Below are 17,277 nucleotides of genomic sequence, written 5' to 3'. Positions count from 1 at the left end.
TAAACTACACGCTCTCTTGCACAGTTGTGCAGCGTTTTTCTGTCCTTGTTAGACCCAGTTTGTGCTGCTCTCTGAAGGGAGTAGTTAACAGCATGGTAAAAGATTTTAGTTTTAGTTTAGATTTTTAGATGGCTTTTCTAATCATCTATTAGCCTTATAAAATGATGAACTTGGATTAGCAGCCATACCAGGAGATTGATGCAGAGGACTGAAAGTTGTTGATAGTAGGCCTCTATGCAAAAATGGAGATCCTTCTTTGAAAGTCATCAATTCATTTTAATTGTTTGTGAAGTGGATACAAATGTTTGTGAAATTGAAAAAAAAATGATTTTGAAATGCATGAAAATGTATTTTTCTTTGAAAAACAAAGAAATTTACAAGTTATCCCAAACTTTTAAGCGGTAGTGTATTTCTACACTATGTAATTTTTACTCATAATATTCACATTTTTATTCTCTTAAAATATGACATTTTTTAATATGATTTTTTTTCTCTCTTAATACAAATTTTTAGAAAACGTTCTAACTAATTTAACTTCTTTGTTTTCTTCTTGTAATTATGACTTTATTTCCATAGTATTTGTACTTTATTTGAGTAACTTTCTAACTTTTTTGCCAACCTCATTTTGTTTTTTTGTGGGTTTTTTTTTGTTACTGCTTTTAAAATGTGTACTTTTTTTATTATTTTGACTGTATGCACCACAAACCATCCCTGGGCTGTACATTGGACACCGCTAGTTTAAGTCTTAACCAATTACTCCATTAATTGAAATGAGAAGCTTCAGGTTAAGAAAATAATGGTTATATGCAGCACTAATGCAATGCTTGTTTCTGCAATTTTCGTTTAAGTTTTGCTTTACATCACAATATGGAATAGCTAGTTATACAGTATTTGTGTTATGGAAACGTCACCCCTCCCACCGCCACCCACAGTGCAGCGGAAACACTTAGTGAAATGATCTTGATGATGTTGGAAATGTTGATGATTAAAGTAAATCACAGCGGAAAGTCCCGCATTGTTGAGCGGGCCTTTTATTTGAAGCGACTACAATCACATCAAACCATCACATCAATAATAGTGAAATTGTTCGCTGCGGGGAGCGCATCCCCCTTATCTGCATGTCACGATAAAAGTCCCTTCGGTTTTGGTCCCAGTCGAAATGAAACTAAGATTAGGTACAGTCCCTCTCACCGCTCTTGTGCAGGAACTCAAGACTACTTTTGGTTTAGGCGTTTTATATCCGCTTGCTGGATCTGATAGGATTGTACCATTTTTTATTGTCTTTTCAAGGGACAATACTATAAGAAGTTAACATTTATATACTTTAGAGCAGTCAGTGTCTATCTTGTATATATAGAATAAATATGTGAATATTATGAGGAAAAACTGCATAGTGTAGGAATACACTACCGCTCAAAAGTTTGAGATCACTTGCAAATTACTTTGTTTTCCAAAGAAAAATACATTTCCATGCATTTCAAAAACATTTTTTTCCATTTCACAAACAATTAAAATGAATTGATGATTTTCAAAGATGGATTTTTTGCATAGAGGCCTATTATCAACAACTGTCAGTCCTCTGCATCAATCTCCTGGTATGGCTGCTAATCCAAGTTCATCATTTTATAAGGCTAATAGATGATTAGAAAAGCCATCTAAAAATCTAAACTAAAACAAGGATCTAACAAGGGGTCTAACAAGGACAGAAAAACGCTGCACAACTGTGCAAGAGAGTGTGTAGTTTAAGACAAAGATGCCTCACAGCTGCACTAAATAGTAGCCATCAAACACCAGTGTCAGTATCAACAGTGAAGCGGCGACTTCAGGATGCTGGACTTCATAGCAGGACTGCCAAGAAAAAGCCATATCTCAGACTGGACAAAAACATTTCCAAGTCATCCCAAACTTTGGAGCAGTAGTGTATGTAATGGCTGTATGGTTTCAGGGGGTATTGTATATACATGCAAAAGGTCGTGGGGGTATGCTGGAGCCTATCCCAGCTGACTATATATGAGAGGCGTGGTACACCCTGGGCAATGGCCGATTCAGGAGACAGTGCACATACAGTGCAGTACTATATACAAGTTGTACTAAAGTGTAATTCCTGTTGTTTATTCTTTACTCCAAATCAAAGCGGCACATGGCGGGTACCTCACACTACTGTGTTTGTTTACTCTTCCCTGAGCGTGACCCTGCTATTGAGCACATCACACGCCCGTGGGCGGGAAGCCACAGAGAGAGAAGTGATTGAGTATGTGTTTTGGGTAGCACGGTGGTTAAGGCAGGGGGCCATCTTGTCATGTGTGGGAGGCCTGCTGTTTAGGTTTGGATTTGGCACACAGCGACCCCTGACCCCTCGCATCCTCCCAGGAGACGACGTCACTCTCTGTTGTAGGGTCAAGATGCTGTTTCCATGTATTCCTTTCTCCCCTCTCCCTCCCCCCACCATTTCCTCATTTGCCTACTCTGCCTGTGCTCCCCTCCCCCGCCTACCCTTCCGCCGCCCGCCACGGTTTGCGTGTTTACATGCGTATGTACTGTATGTGAGTGTGTTTGTAGTGAAAATGTCCGCATACGTCATGTAATCTGAAAGCGTGTCCTGCTCACGTGTGTTTACATGTTGCGGCGTACAGTCCGCCCCTGTTCAGCTGAGCTCTCACTGTGATGTCATCGAGCGCCACTCACACTATTCCAGCGAGTCAGAGGCGTCCGTTGGCACCCCGCCCCCCTTTCTCCTCAAGCACTGCAACAACACCCACCCGGTGCAGCCGCATGCTCGCACAGGCTGACTGTGAGGAGAAGGGATCAGAAGGGAATGCTTAGCAACGGAACACCGAGAGGAGAAGATGCTCAGGGATGAGGAAAGGATACGCACATTATCGCCTACTGTGTTTCATCTGGAGCACTGGTAACGTGTCAGCGTCAGGCTGCAGGTTACTGGTAGTCGTTTGCAGGAAGATAGCAGCTGCTGCTCTGCAAAGTGGGCCAACCAGACCTCAACTGCATCCCTGCACACTGCTATAAATAAACATGATGAAAAGACATCCTCACCTCCACTCTTAAGCACACGCACGCTCACTTTGAAAAGGTAGGGGAGGCACATGGAGGATGCTAAAGATTGTTCTTCAGCGAGACCTCCACTGCATAAGGGGGAGGAGGTCTTTCTCTTATTAGGTAGGGATGGGTATTCATTTTATTCAAAGATGCTTAAGCGGTGTACTTTATTTTAGCTAAAAACTATGCTTTTTGATTTTTATGGAACTTTGCGACATACAACATTCATTCATTCATTTTCTACCGCTTATCCTCATAAGGGTTGCAAGGGGGTGCTGGAACCTATCCCAGCTGTCTGGGAGAGAGGCGGGGTACAATTTGGAGTCGCCAATTAACATAGCATGTTTTTGGAATGTGGGAGGAAACCGGAGTACCCGGAGAAAACCCGGGGGAGAACAAACTCCACACAGAGATGGCCGAGGGTGGGATTGAACTCGGGTCTGCGCGCTAACCACTCGACCGCCGTGCAGCCCATACAATATACAACAGAATAGTAACTTGGTAATGGTAATGGTTTTATTTCATTTGAACATGCATCAGATTACAATTGAGTGCATCCCATAATCAGTTCACAGTTCCACATGTCCAAAAGGAGTAGGAAGAAGCAAAGCTTATTAAATCTTACCCCTCCATCTGGTACTTTTACAATCAGTAACTGTTTCATTTGTTCACGTCCTGTTTTCCTAATATAATTTAAGTTTTTTTTAATTGTTATTTTTTGACTTTTTTGACTTAATTTTTTTTATTATTTTTTATTTTTTTAAAGGGCAAATTTTTTTAAAGGTCAGTTTTACCCATCATTCCCAATCCTTATGTGAGACATGAAGACATTTCCCCCAGAAAACGTGTTAATATGAGCTAGCTAACAATGCACGTCATTGGGACACACCTATTTAGACCATGAAATGCTCTTAAAAAAACCTTTATCAGCATTTTATCGTTTTATATACATGCTGCGATCATGCAAGAACAAATACATTGATGAAAACATGTAATACTTTTTGATGATTTAAAACATTACCGGAACATCATTCCTAGGCGCATTGATTTCATACACCCATTGATCGGAACAAACGTGACTTCTAACGCTAATGCTGCTGTGTGCGAGGCTATAGCGAAACATATTTACACACACACACACACACACACACACAACAGTTACTCAGCTACTTACAATGTACGCTCTCACTGGGATGCCGACTTATTTAATAGCTGTATCTTTCAGCACAAGATGTGATCCCTGTTTAGCTGGTAACTTCAAATTAATGCGCTCTGAACAAACGAGCATCTTGCTGAGTCTTCGTAGCGATGTCGTCTGGTCCAAGTTGAGAGCTGGTGTGACCACTGCATCTGTCTGTCTGTGCAGTTGTTTTGTTGGTTACATAGTATGCAATCTCGAAGTTGAACTAACATGCACTTCACAATCCACTCTTGGGACATTGAATCAGTCGCAACTGGACTGTTCAGGTTTTGTGTATATTATGTCATCTATAATATTCACAGGCAGCTTCAGACTCTCAATTATGAATGGTTGATTGGCTGGCGACCTGTCCAGGGTGTACCCCACCCATTGGCCAAAGTCCACTGGGATAGGCTCCAGCATATCCCCGTAACCCTAGTGAGGACAAGCTGCATTGAAAATGAAGGAAAGCGCTGTCTGTCTCCATTTTCTTTGCCTTGTAAAACAAAAAAACAAACAAATAGGCTTTGCCATACATCTTCAAATCAAGCTTGAACCGTTTCATATTTATATAAAATTGCTGAAAAATACTGTAATACAAGAACTTAAAACGTCGCTCAGCAGTCAAAGCTTTAACATTTGAGTCACGGTTGCTATTGTTCCATTGTGGCAGGATGATCTATGACCAAGCACCTCAGCATTCGACTATTTGCTCAAGGAGCTTGTGGTCCCAGATATCAGTTAGTCACTTGGTGGAATTTTCTGAAATGTTTGCAGTTCCGTTTATCATTTGTGGTTTGGCCGTCAGCAGCCATGAATGAATTGATTTTGCTTTGCTGTGTAAAATGTCACCAATTTCCTGAAGCGCTGTGGGAGGATATCACATTTCGTCTTCACCCCATCGGCCCCAACGACATACTGTGGATTAAGCACGTTTATTATCACACGAGACAAAGCGAAGCAGCAAATCCCTTGGATGTTCTCCCGCTGAATCATCCCAGCGGTCTAGATTTTTATCTACCTCCACAGTTACTCAAGTGTTGCACATCTGGCAAATATGTACAAAGATGGATGCTAACTTCCTGTCTTTTCACATTTCTTTGTAGGAAGAAGCATTTGGAGGATTTGGAACAGGCACTGAGCAGAAAAGAATACCGAGTCCATCTACAACCACTTCAGGTACACATTCATTAGGTTGAGCATGTTTTTTTCAAAGATTTTGTCACTCATGGACTTAGTAGGCGATTAAACAACGGCAGAGGAGTGTGCACTTGCCTTTTCTGATTATTCTGTACTTGGAAGGTCAAGACGTAGCATTTATAGCTACAACTTTTTTACCCTTTGAAATTATGCTCTCCCACTTCTAGCTGGTTCACCCACACAGGAGAAGAAGCCACGTGGGCGACCACCGCGCACCCTAACTGCCCAAAAAGCTGCTGCTGCAGGTGGACTTTCCCCTCCCTCCCACTCCTCCCCCACGCAGGCCAAACCTGAAGGTCCTGAAAGGCCAGCTGAGAAGGTAAAAAGGCTGCCTGGGAGGCCACCCGGCTCCGGGGAAAAGCGAAGAGGCCGTCCCCCATCCTCAAGTTCCAAGAAAGCTTGGAGTACAGGCAGCCATGCGACAGCAGAGGACGGCAGCCAGGCAGGGTCTGAGTCGCCCATGGACACAGAGGAGGACAGAGACAGAAGAGGTGCAAAGAGATCACCGCTGGGCTCTGCTCTGCCGCATCATGCCAGTCTACCCAAAGGTGGCCGGGGTTTATCCAGAGTTCCCAACTTGAAGCGAGCAACTTCGCTAACATCATTCAAGTCGCGACTCAAGGCGTTGCCTGGTGTGCCTCGGCGCAGGCGTGGACGCCCGCCGTCAGCGGAACGCCTCAAAGCAGAGGCAGCGGCGGCCCAGCTGTCCTCTTCCGCTGAATGTGGGGAAGGAAAACAAAAAGCCTTCAAGGGATGGGACAGAGGAGCAGAACCACAAACTCCCCAGAAGACCACGCTGAGTCACACTAATGCTGCAGAAAACCAGGACTCTTCCACTGCTGTCGCCTCGCCGTCTCCATCCAAGTCGGACCGGACAGTGGCACTCCGAAAAAGCCCTCGTCACAGGAAACCCGTCAGGATTGTTCCGCCGTCGAAGCGCACCGACGCGACGATCGCTAAGCAACTGCTGCAGCGTGCCAAGAAAGGAGCACGCAGGCAGTTCATCATGCCTGTTGTCAGCACCGTCTCCTTTCGCATCATCAAAACACCGAAGCGCTTTATTGAAGATGAGGGCAGTTTCGTGTCCCCTCCGCCCCACATGAAGATCGCACGGTTAGAAGCGGCCTCATCGGTCTCCACATCCGCTCATGCCACCTCCACCACCGCTTCCTCCCCATCGCTGGCGATGGCCTCCTCGACAGTGACCACCACCAGTACTGGTACTACTGCTCCCAGTGAGTCCGTCCCCCTCCCCCCTCCGCCGCCTCCAGCACCCTCCCCCGCCGCCCCGTCAACTGCGGACAGTCTGCTCAATAGCAATACCGACAATGCGGCCAATGGCCGATTCAGCAGTAGTGCTGCATCTTGCGGCTCAAGCGCCGTGTCACAGCGTTCCTCGCAGCTTTCCTCTGCAGAGTCTTCCAGATCCAGCAGCCCCACTCTGGACGACTCCTCCTGCGACTCTCAGGCCTCAGAGGCCACACAAGCTTTGTCGGAGCCCGAGGAGCCCGAGGAGCACTCTCCATCCTCTCAGGGAGAAAGAGAGGCCAACCTTCTACACAGCTCTCGGCCGGCCTCGCCTCCCTCAGAACCGGAGCGCGTTTTACCTGAGAGGAGTCGCCGTGGTCGGAGAGGACAGGGGGTGAGTCGGGGGAGTCAGGGACAGACTACACGGGAGACACTCACCGCCGGGGTCAAAAAGCCAATCATCAGCCCACCCACGGGAGTGCTCATGTCCTCATCCTCACTTCTAAACTCTCAACAAGTATCATCCACCGCGTCCTCTTCTTCCTCGCCACCACCCCCCCCTCTTCTCACGCCACCACAGCCTCCTCAGTCAGCCTCCTCTAGTGCTGCTATCAGTGAGCACCACTCTCCGTCACCCTGGTTGCCACACCCTATCCCTCCATTCATGTCTGGCTCGTCAGTGCTGTCCAGCTTGTCGGACAAACGGAGCCGCTCCATTCTGAGAGAGCCTACCTTTCGCTGGACCTCCCGATCCCACCCCGAATACCAGTACTTCTCCTCCGCCAAGTATGCCAAGGAGGGCCTCATTCGAAAACCAATCTTTGACAACTTCCGTCCTCCCCCACTCACCGCTCAAGACGTGGGTCTGCTGCCTCAAGGTGTCAGCGGAGCAGGGGGGGCTACTCCGGGTACCTTCCCCGTGCAAGGCGGCAGCTCAGGAACGGCAAATCGCCTATTTGCTTCTCTTCACCCTCACAGCCACCACCAGCATCCCTCCTCGTCCCGCTTTGATTCTCCGCTCCAGAAACGTAGCCCGCTGTTGCGTGCCCCGCGTTTTACACCCAGCGAAGCCCATTCTAGGATATTTGAGTCCGTTACTCTGCACTCATCGTCCGGCAGCAGCCCTGGCTCTCTCTCCCCGCACCAGAAGTCGTCAAGCTCCGGCAGAAGCTCTCGCCGCAAGAGGCGACTCATCTCGGGATTACGCGGCCAGGCGCGGTCTCCTTCCCACTCCATGACCAGACGCAGCAGCCAGATCGTAGGGCAGAGGTCTGTGGGGAGAAGCTCTTCTGAGATGTCTGCACTGTCAGACTCTGTCCCCAGTAGTAACCCCAGCTCCTTGCCAGGGGGCTCCGCTACCAGTGCCTTAACTCCTGCTCCGTTTGGCAACTTCTCCTCTGGTTCTAAAGGTCTGACGTCACAGGGGATACCTGACGGCAGGAGAGGGACAGCTGGAAACTCGCTGCCTCCTTTGACAACGGCATCATCCTCCTCCTCACCACTTTTCCCACTCTTTTCTTCCAGTGCCCTAGACACAGGGCGAGCAGCTGGTAAAATAAGTAAAGAGAAAAGCATGTCAGCTCCCCAGGAGCCTGCTCCAAAGGACAAAGACAAGGATGCTGAGAAAAACCGTGAGAAAGAAAATAAGAAGGAAGCGAGGAAGGATATTGAGAAAAGAAGTAAGGTCACTACTCCAGATGGCTCCCCCGGTGCGCCCTCCAGCCTCTTTGTAGATGGGAGGGACTCGGAAGATGCTCTTTTATCTCTCGCTCCAAAAAAGGCTCCAGGGAGAAAAAAATCAATATCAATTGATGTTACAGACACTCCATCCTCTGAGGTGCGCACTCTCCACGCCGCTATTCCCAATTCCATCTCTAAGAGCCGTGTGCCCAAGAAAGGGCGGTTCAGCGAGAAGGGAGCAGATGTGGAGGATGGAGAAAAGGAGAAAGAGAAGCATGGTGCTTCAAGCCAGCAGGCGGCCAGCCTTGCGGGGCAGCCGGGAAAACAACAGCTCCCGGTCTCCTCGCTGGGATCCGTGTTGGAACAAGCAGAGAAGCAACCTGCAACTGACAAGCGCGTCGTTGGACTGCTGAGAAAGGCCAAAGCACAGCTTATTGAAATAAAGAAGAACAAGCTGAAGTCTGCAGACCAAACCAAGGTCCAGGTTAGTGTTTTTTATTGTCATTATCGTTTCAGACACATTTTTTTATACACTGCCGCTCAAAAGTTTGGGATCACTTGGAAATTTATTTGGCCAGTCTGAGATATGGCTTTTTCTTGGCAGTCCTGCTATGAAGTCCAGCATCCTGAAGTCGCCGCTTCACTGTTGATACTGACACTGGTGTTTGATGGCTACTATTTAGTGCAGCTGTGAGGCATCTTTGTCTTAAACTACACACTCTCTTGCACAGTTGTGCAGCATTTTTCTGTCCTTGTTAGACCCAGTTTGTGCTGCTCTCTGAAGGGAGTAGTTAACAGCATGGTAAGAGATTTTAGTTTTTTTTCTAATCATCTATTAGCCTTATAAAATGATGAACTTGGATTAGCAGCCATACCAGGAGATTGATGCAGAGGACTGATTGTTGTTGATAGTAGGCCTTTATGCAAAAATGTTGATCGTTCTTTAAATATCATCTGATTCATTTTAATTGTTTGTGAAATGGATGAAAATGTTTGTGAAATTGAAAAAATTGTTTGTGAAATGCATGAAAATTTGTTTTTCTTTGGAAAACAGAGACATTTGCAAGTGATCCCAAACTTTTGAGCGATAGTGTACATAAAATCTATATTTGGACTTAAACCAAAACCTGATAGTGGCAGTTGAGGGGAATTCTGTTGCTTCATACATTATGCACCCCGCGGCATCGCCGGTGATTTTGAAAGCGATCCTTAGAACACAAGTTTCCTCTGTTCTTCTACAGTTAGTGTAATAATTAGTCAGACAAAGGCAGCTATTGTGCTCATCCGAGCTTTGTTTGAATGTTTGACAGTTGACCTTCACTCACATTATTTCTGGCATCTAAATATCTCTGACTTGTTTTGTTGTTACGCTTGTGATTAGGGTCAAGAGAGCGACTCCTCAGAGGCCTCAGTACGTGGCCCACGCATCAAGCATGTTTGCCGGCGGGCAGCCGTGGCGCTCGGCCGCAATCGCGCCGTGTTCCCTGACGACATGCCCACACTTAGTGCCTTGCCCTGGGAGGAGAGGGAGAAGATTCTGTCTTCCATGGGGAATGACGGTGAGGCTAATTGGACATCACGTTTGACCTGTTTGTTATTGGAGTGTCCTGTTTGTCTTTGTTTGTGGAAGCCGGTGGTGCCCAAAGTCTGTTTATGGCTGGCAGTTTTTTAAATTAAATTAAACGTGTCAGAGCAATATGAAGCGTTACAATGGAAATCTCTGTTTTCATTTTACAAACATGTTTGACAATAACTGAATCGCACGGTAACTGTGGCATACAAAAACTGATGCTTGACTGTATTATTATTTTAGTCATTAGGTTGACTGAAAAACATGGCCGCATCAAGATGCAAAGATGTTTTTATATTTAAAGAAAAAAAATGCCGCTTAGCTTTGTTTTATTATTATTATTATTAGTAGTAGTAGTAGTAGTATCAGCTTATTATTAGTATCAGCTTATTATTAGTATGAACTTTTTCTCTTTACATTGCACTTTTTTTATATTTTTTTCTTTATTCTTACAACTATTTCAACATTTATTTCTGTTGATATTATGACTCACAATATTTTGACTTTATTATCATAGTGCTATTATAACTTTATACCTAACAAATGTTACAACTTTTTTATTTTCTTGTTTTATTGTTGTTGTTTAAGTGGCCAATAAAACTATAAATTGCCCTATGGCCGCACCTTCGACACCCCTGGTCTAATGATGATTAAACACTGAGGATATCTGCATTCACATTTTTGAATGCAAACCATAGGAGGCGCCACAAATATCCTTAGTTTTTAACAATAACTGTAGATATTTAAGGCGCTCCATTACTGTAAAACCTCTCTCCCTGTACAGACAAGTCCTCGGTGGCAGGATCAGAAGAGGCCGAGCCTCAGTCCCCTCCCATAAAGCCACGAGAGACACGGCAAAAGGCTATCCAAGAAGCTCCTCCCAAAAAGGGTCGTCGATCGCGCCGTTGTGGTCAGTGTTCAGGCTGCCAGGTTCCTGAAGATTGTGGGGTCTGTACCAACTGTCTCGATAAACCCAAATTTGGTGGAAGGAACATCAAAAAGCAGTGCTGCAAGTAAGTCTTAGTAGACCAGGGAGAACTCTAGAAACTACTGAATGATATCATGATGTAAGATTCATGTTCTGCCTACTGTGTCCACAGGATGAGGAAGTGTCAGAACTTGCAGTGGATGCCCTCAAAGATGTTCCTTCAGAAGCAAGGCAAAGGCAAGAAGGACAAGAAGAAGAACAGGTTGGCTGAGAAGAAAGAGAGTCTTAATCCAGTTAAAGGACAGAACTCGGAGCCTGCGGGCCTCAAGCCGACTCTTGCACCACCAAAGGAGGAACCTCCCCACAAAAAGAGTGAAACTCCTCCTCCCAGGCCTGGAGAGGAGAAGTCCAAACAGCAGCCATCACCACAGCCATCCTCACCAGCTCCATCATCGTCCCCTTCCCCGGCTCAATCCCCACAAACCACCAGCACGTTCACAGCCCCCGACCAATCTCCAGACCCCAAAGCGCTCTGTCTCTCAAGCAGCGCCACAACCAAGAAGGGGCAAAAAGCGCAGCAGCCGGCCTCCACCTCCTCCTCATCTTCCTCCTCATCGCCTTCCTCGTCCAGCTCGTCATCGTCCTCGTCCTCGTCATCATCCTCCACTTCGTCTTCAGCGCAGAATTCCCCCGCGCCTTCGCCCTCTGCGCCGTCAGATCCCCAAACATCTCAACAGGGGCCGCTGAGCAGCCAGCCGCCCCAGAGGAAAGACCCTTCACCCAAGATTCCCCTGAGCGAGCCCAAGAAAAAGACCCAGCAGCCATCACCTCAACAGCAGAGCTCGACGTCATCATCAGACACAGGTGAGAGATTAGTGACACCTTTTTCATTGCTTAGTATCCTCCAGGATGTCCTTCTCTGTATTTTATTTGTGTTATTCAAGGGAAATTCAAGGGAGCGCTGCAGCAAAGTGGAGACTATGGCAATATTTTCCGCAAGTAGTGTAGTTTTGAGTAGTAACAGTGCAGTGGTGAATTATGCTGACATTTATTTTGTTTTTTGAAATGACACACATTTTTTTAATGCTTTGTCATTTTCAAAGTGTGGTCAAATACAGTCGTCCCTCGCAACATCACTCCCTCACTCTATTGCACTTTCCCCCAAACTAATTAATTTATAAAGTATTGCTGCTTTGTGGTTGACTATGGTCTGTTAGTCCAAAATATTGAAAGACAGGTCATATTCTGGTCACTAGGCATCAGTAATATCACAATGATGACAAATTACCTTACATTACATGAACTTCACACTGCATGGCATGTCTGACACGCCTTAGTGAAAAACGGTCCCCCATTCCATGTGGAAGTGGTAAGATTTTACTTTGTCCTTCTTTCCCTCTCCACTGGAAACCCTTGCTTATGTTTGGAATTAATAAATTGACATGCTACACTTAAAGCAGGGACCGTGTCTGGTTGTCCTAGCAGTGACTATAGAGGTGTTATTTCATGTCTGCAGGGCTCTAATAATGGTTGTATTTAAAAAGTCATAACAGGTTTTCTAGGCTCTAACGATGAAAATATTCAATTGATTAATATTGAATCGGTTAGCGCGGTTACCTCACAGCTAGGAGACCCGAGTTCAATCCCACCATCGGCCATCTCTGTGTGGAGTTTGCATGTTCTCCCCGTGCATGCGTGGGTACTCCGGTTTCCTCCCACTTTCCAAAAACATGCTAGGTTAATTAGCGACTCCAAATTGTTCATAGGTATGAATGTGAGTGTGAATGGTTGTTTGTCTACATATATGTGCCCTGTGATTGGCTGGCCACCCCGCCTCTCGCCCGAAGACAGCTGGGATAGGCTCCAGCACCCCCCCCTCGTGAGGATAAGCGGTAGAAAATGAATGAATGAATAATATTGAATCCTACTTTGCGGAAATTCACTTATCCCAAGCTGAGCACCAATTAGCCGCGATAAACGAGTGGAGACTGTACATTTGATTAGGAGAGAAAGGGGCTCTGCAGCAAAGTGGAGACTGTGGATTGTACTACTGCAGGCACGCAGAGGGCCACATACAGAAAAATCTAAGGACCACTTTGCTCTTTTTATATACTGCATTTTTTTATTTAGAAAAAAATGTATACGTATATATTTTAAAGTCAAAGCTTTGTGTTATTAATTATTAATGTCAACATTTCAGTATTGTTCTTTACATTGTGCCTACATAGTCTATTTTATCTCCTACAATATGCTACAGGCTAGTAATACATGAGTCGTGGGCCACAAACAGCCCCCGAGCTGCACTTTGGACACGTGTGCGCGACATCGCTGCCTGCTAAGGAGATACTAGAGCTACTAGTCCCTAATTGTGTCTGTGGAAAAGTGCCATATATTGCAAGGATGACTGTCTCGTGTTTTTTTGTTGTTTTTTTAAATAACACTTATTTTATTCATGTTTTATAATTTTTATAGTTGACCCAAAGCAATTGAAGAAGCCAACCTCTCGCGCTCTCCTTCCATCTCCTAAGCAGAAACCAAAAGACAAGGTAGGAAAAGTGAGTTCATTCTCCATTTTAATGGTGCTGAAGCTCATGATTTATTGATTTTTTTATGTATGTACTAAAAGCAATGTAATATAGTATGTATTAAAAGTGGATGAAGCCTCTGCAGAAGTGACTTAATCCCGCATTCTTGCTCACAGCAATTTGGAGATGACTTCATTCAGAGTGAAAACGAATGCGCCCGTTGGCGTACAAAACTCTTGGTTCGGATCCATGTTTTGACTCTTTTGAGTTATTGCTGGTCTGCTTGTGGAAATGTGTTATTATTAAATTGTTCTGTATCTATTTCTTCAGTACATATGAAGCTGACTGTACACAGGTTCCAACATTCACTCTCTTTATGTCTTCCTTTACATGCAAACCTAAAAAAAGACGCTGACCACAAAACCCCCCGGCAGCTGTACTTTAAACTGGCAGGGCACTCCCTCGACAAGGGGCCAGGAGAAGTCAACGGCGCCCTGCGACGGAGTGCATCGAATCAGAGTGGATTTCAAGAGGGACCATGATGTGGAGAAGGTGTGGGAGGCTGGCGGCCTCAGCCTGCTCACTTCCGTGCCGGTCACACCCAGACTGCTCTGCTTCTTATGTGCAAGCAGCGGAAACGTGGAGGTATGAAAACACAATAAATTAACGCTCACTTACTCTTGCCTCGGAGATGATATAACAAGCTCTATTAAGCACTGTTGCAAATAGCCTTTCTCACCGGCATGGTGTCATAAAAACTCCCTACCATTTACCATGCAAGTTAGCAGATGGGAATCTACAATTGCAGTGTTGGCGCATTAAAACTAAATCTTGTTTCCTTTCTGTCTCTGTAGTTTGTTTTCTGTCAGGTGTGCTGCGAACCGTTCCATCTCTTTTGCCTGGGGGAGTCGGAGCGTCCTCTCCAGGAGCAGTTTGAAAACTGGTGTTGCCGCCGATGCCGCTTCTGCCAGGCCTGCGGGCGCCAACATCAGAAAACTAAAGTAAGCTGTTCTACACAGTTCACATCTTATTTATTTATTTATTTTTTGGCCAGGCACAAAAGGAGCTCAGTTTAGCATGACAGCGTGTAAAAAGGCTGTGGAATCTTCCCCAGAGAGACGCTTCCTGGCGATTCAGGCAGACGGCCATTAATCAGCTTTATGAATTAATGCCCAGGCTTTTTATTATTTAACTCAAATCCTGTCTACGCTGCGCATGGTGTCAGCCTCACATGCTTGTCAGTACAATTATACACTATGTACGCCTACACGCTTTTGATTTACACGAGGCCTGTTAGTACATAAGCGACACAAATATGATTGAGCTGCTCATTGGAGGTCTGCGTGGTTAATTGTTTTTTTGGAACAAATCTAAGTGTCTAAAGGACATCAAGTCATTTATTATTTTCATTGGCTTCCATTTCTGGCGTGGAGTGCATCCCTGGCAACGCTGCGCAAGAGTGTGGCTTGAAAGCTCCAGGCGAGGCCACTGGCGTGTCAAACCACTGCAGATAAATCATCCTCCTCCGAAAATGGTCATAAAAAGCTTGCCTAATACACTTCGGAACACGTGTGTTTCGTTGCTAGACAGTATGTCTCTTGAAGCACTTTGCCAGGGTAGTGTTGTGTCTGCTATTGTGTCACTCACATTATTGGAAACGGCTCTCAGTATAATGCAGATTCAACACAGTCCAATTCCAGACAACAGACAGAAATTGCAGCCACCAATTATAAATGAGTTGATGAGTCATGTGTGTATATTGATGCCATGTTTGATATTTGATGCTTTCCGTACCAGCAGCTGCTGGAGTGTGATAAGTGCCGTAACAGCTATCACCCGGAGTGCCTGGGTCCCAACCACCCCGCAAGACCCACCAAAAAGAAGAGAGTCTGGGTAGGACACACACCCTTTCACCTATCCTTAGCCCACACCTTCTCTCTCTTGTCCTTTGTTGACGACTACAAAAACACGCCTCTCTTGTCACAGTGTCACATTAACATTAACGCCTGCAGGTGTTTTTCTACATTTGTTTGTTGTCCGTTTTTCCAGATATGCACCAAGTGTGTGCGCTGTAAGCGTTGCGGAGCCACCAAACCTGGGAAGTCCTGGGATGCCCAGTGGTCACATGACTTCTCCATGTGTCACGACTGTGCCAAACTGCTTGCGAAAGGTGAATAATCACATCTTTTAGAAGGACACAAAAGTCAGATGAGTGCATTTAGGCAAAGGCAAGAAGGACAAGAAGAACAGGGAGTGCAGAGCCCTTAATAGCGCCCTTCCAAATGTGCAAGCCTCAGTATCAGAAAAGTGGAAAAAGCGTAATAGATCCCCTTTTGATAAGGGTGCCAGATTCAGACCAAAAGTCAAAATATTGTATGTGACTAAAACTGGCAGTACTTTAATTATTCCACCATTATTGCACATATTATATGTATTACAATATTTGTCCCTTCTGTCACAGGGAACCCGTGCCCGCTTTGCAATAAGTGCTATGACGTCGAGGACTACGAGAGCAAGACAATGCAGTGTGGACGCTGCAACCGCTGGGTTCATGCCAAGTGTGAGAGCCTGACAGGTGCGTGCATGCGGAAGATGGTGTATATTCACAAGCCGAAGTCCTCGTTGAGTATTCAGCAGAGCTTGTCACACCTCCTTTGCGCTGTCACTCCCCGATGCGTGCCGACAGGCTGTCCCGCAAAGGTCGTCATATTGACGAGCTGCTGAAAGATGATAAGGCCAGTAATGGGCACGATATTGAGCCGTCATCCGCTGCTTTCCCCGCAGATGAAATGTACGAGCTGCTGTCGAAGCTGTCGGACAGCGTTGCCTACACGTGTATCAAATGTACAGAACGCCAGCCGGCTGAGTGGCGGACGGCACTGGTTGCGGAGCTCAAGGGCTGCCTTCGCCACGTCCTCACGGCGCTGCTCAACTCACGCACTTCGGCGCACCTGCTACGCTACAGACAGGTTAGTTCCTTACCTTATGATGATGCCGTTTTATGGATAAACACACAATCAACTAGAATGGCACTCAAATACGTCGCTTGATCAGCACCTCTGTCTGATCTGCACCGCAACATGTTCTTCATCGGCATAACTGCCATCCATGACAAAGTTCCACTGCAGCCTCTCTGGTCCTCTAACACAGTATGTGTCATGTGTCGATATTGTGGCATGATACCTGTTCATATTGGTATCGTTTTTTTTCTGCCAATAATGCTAACTTGCTAGCTCAGTAGTTTCTGCAGTCTGCAATTATTTCCAGGTTTTACCTGTCTCAGTATATCAAATATTGGAAATAAGCCAATATCAAGCATCTCCATAAAACTTTATGAACTGTGCAGGTCGCTCACCTATACTGCGGTAAGTTCTATGGTTGTCATCACAATAAAAGGACAAAGCATACATCTGGAATTAATGAAAGAGATGCCAACTGAGCTCAAGCATGATTTGACCTCTGGAATTTTTTGTGCCACTTAGAGGCATGGCTTTCTCCTAAATGAAGTACTAAGCAGTGATGAGTGCAATCTGATGATGTCTTGACCGCTCATAATCCTCAAACAACAGATTAGCGCCACTCTCAAGATTGAACTCTCACTCTTTGGGGTAGGCAGTGAAACCTCCGGATCTAAACCCAGAGACCGAAGAGAGTCTTCCATCTCGTCGCTCACCCGAGGGCCCAGACCCTCCAGTTTTGACTGAAGTCACGCCTTCGGCTCCCAGTGACTCCGCTGCTGATCTGGAGTCTGTGGAGAAGAAGATGGATCAGGGCCGCTACAAGTCTGTGGTAAGCATCTTTCTGATTATGTGGATTTTTACTCTAGGGACTCTAGCTTCCTCCCACACTCCGAATTGTCCGTAGGTGTGTGTCCCATGACCCAGTCTACGGT

The 17,277-nt window shown here is 45.8% G+C and overlaps 1 protein-coding gene across 3 annotated transcripts in view; it reads left to right on the top strand.

The window, feature by feature from the left end:
• Positions 1 to 17,277, top strand: part of kmt2a (lysine (K)-specific methyltransferase 2A) — a 44,271-nt gene that overhangs the window by 7,431 nt on the left and 19,563 nt on the right. For 2 of the 3 annotated variants that reach the window (XM_058079370.2, XM_058079368.2), the window contains exons 2-14: positions 5,341 to 5,413; positions 5,602 to 8,846; positions 9,744 to 9,921; positions 10,717 to 10,945; positions 11,033 to 11,724; positions 13,333 to 13,415; positions 13,794 to 14,030; positions 14,240 to 14,386; positions 15,183 to 15,278; positions 15,435 to 15,555; positions 15,847 to 15,960; positions 16,170 to 16,354; positions 16,998 to 17,174. In XM_058079370.2, the coding sequence (XP_057935353.2) occupies positions 5,341 to 5,413; positions 5,602 to 8,846; positions 9,744 to 9,921; positions 10,717 to 10,945; positions 11,033 to 11,724; positions 13,333 to 13,415; positions 13,794 to 14,030; positions 14,240 to 14,386; positions 15,183 to 15,278; positions 15,435 to 15,555; positions 15,847 to 15,960; positions 16,170 to 16,354; positions 16,998 to 17,174 (5,577 nt within the window). The remainder of the gene's footprint in view (positions 1 to 5,340; positions 5,414 to 5,601; positions 8,847 to 9,743; positions 9,922 to 10,716; positions 10,946 to 11,032; positions 11,725 to 13,332; positions 13,416 to 13,793; positions 14,031 to 14,239; positions 14,387 to 15,182; positions 15,279 to 15,434; positions 15,556 to 15,846; positions 15,961 to 16,169; positions 16,355 to 16,997; positions 17,175 to 17,277) is intronic. The other variant, XM_058079369.2, reaches the window with a different exon arrangement.

The sequence above is a fragment of the Doryrhamphus excisus genome, linkage group LG8, assembly GCF_037039965.1.
Source record: "Doryrhamphus excisus strain RoL-2023G ecotype Guam linkage group LG8, RoL_Dexc_Guam_v1.1, whole genome shotgun sequence".
Classification (NCBI taxonomy): domain Eukaryota; kingdom Metazoa; phylum Chordata; class Actinopteri; order Syngnathiformes; family Syngnathidae; genus Doryrhamphus; species Doryrhamphus excisus.
Note: the sequence above shows the minus strand (reverse complement) of the source record. Positions and strands in the feature narration are given on the sequence as shown.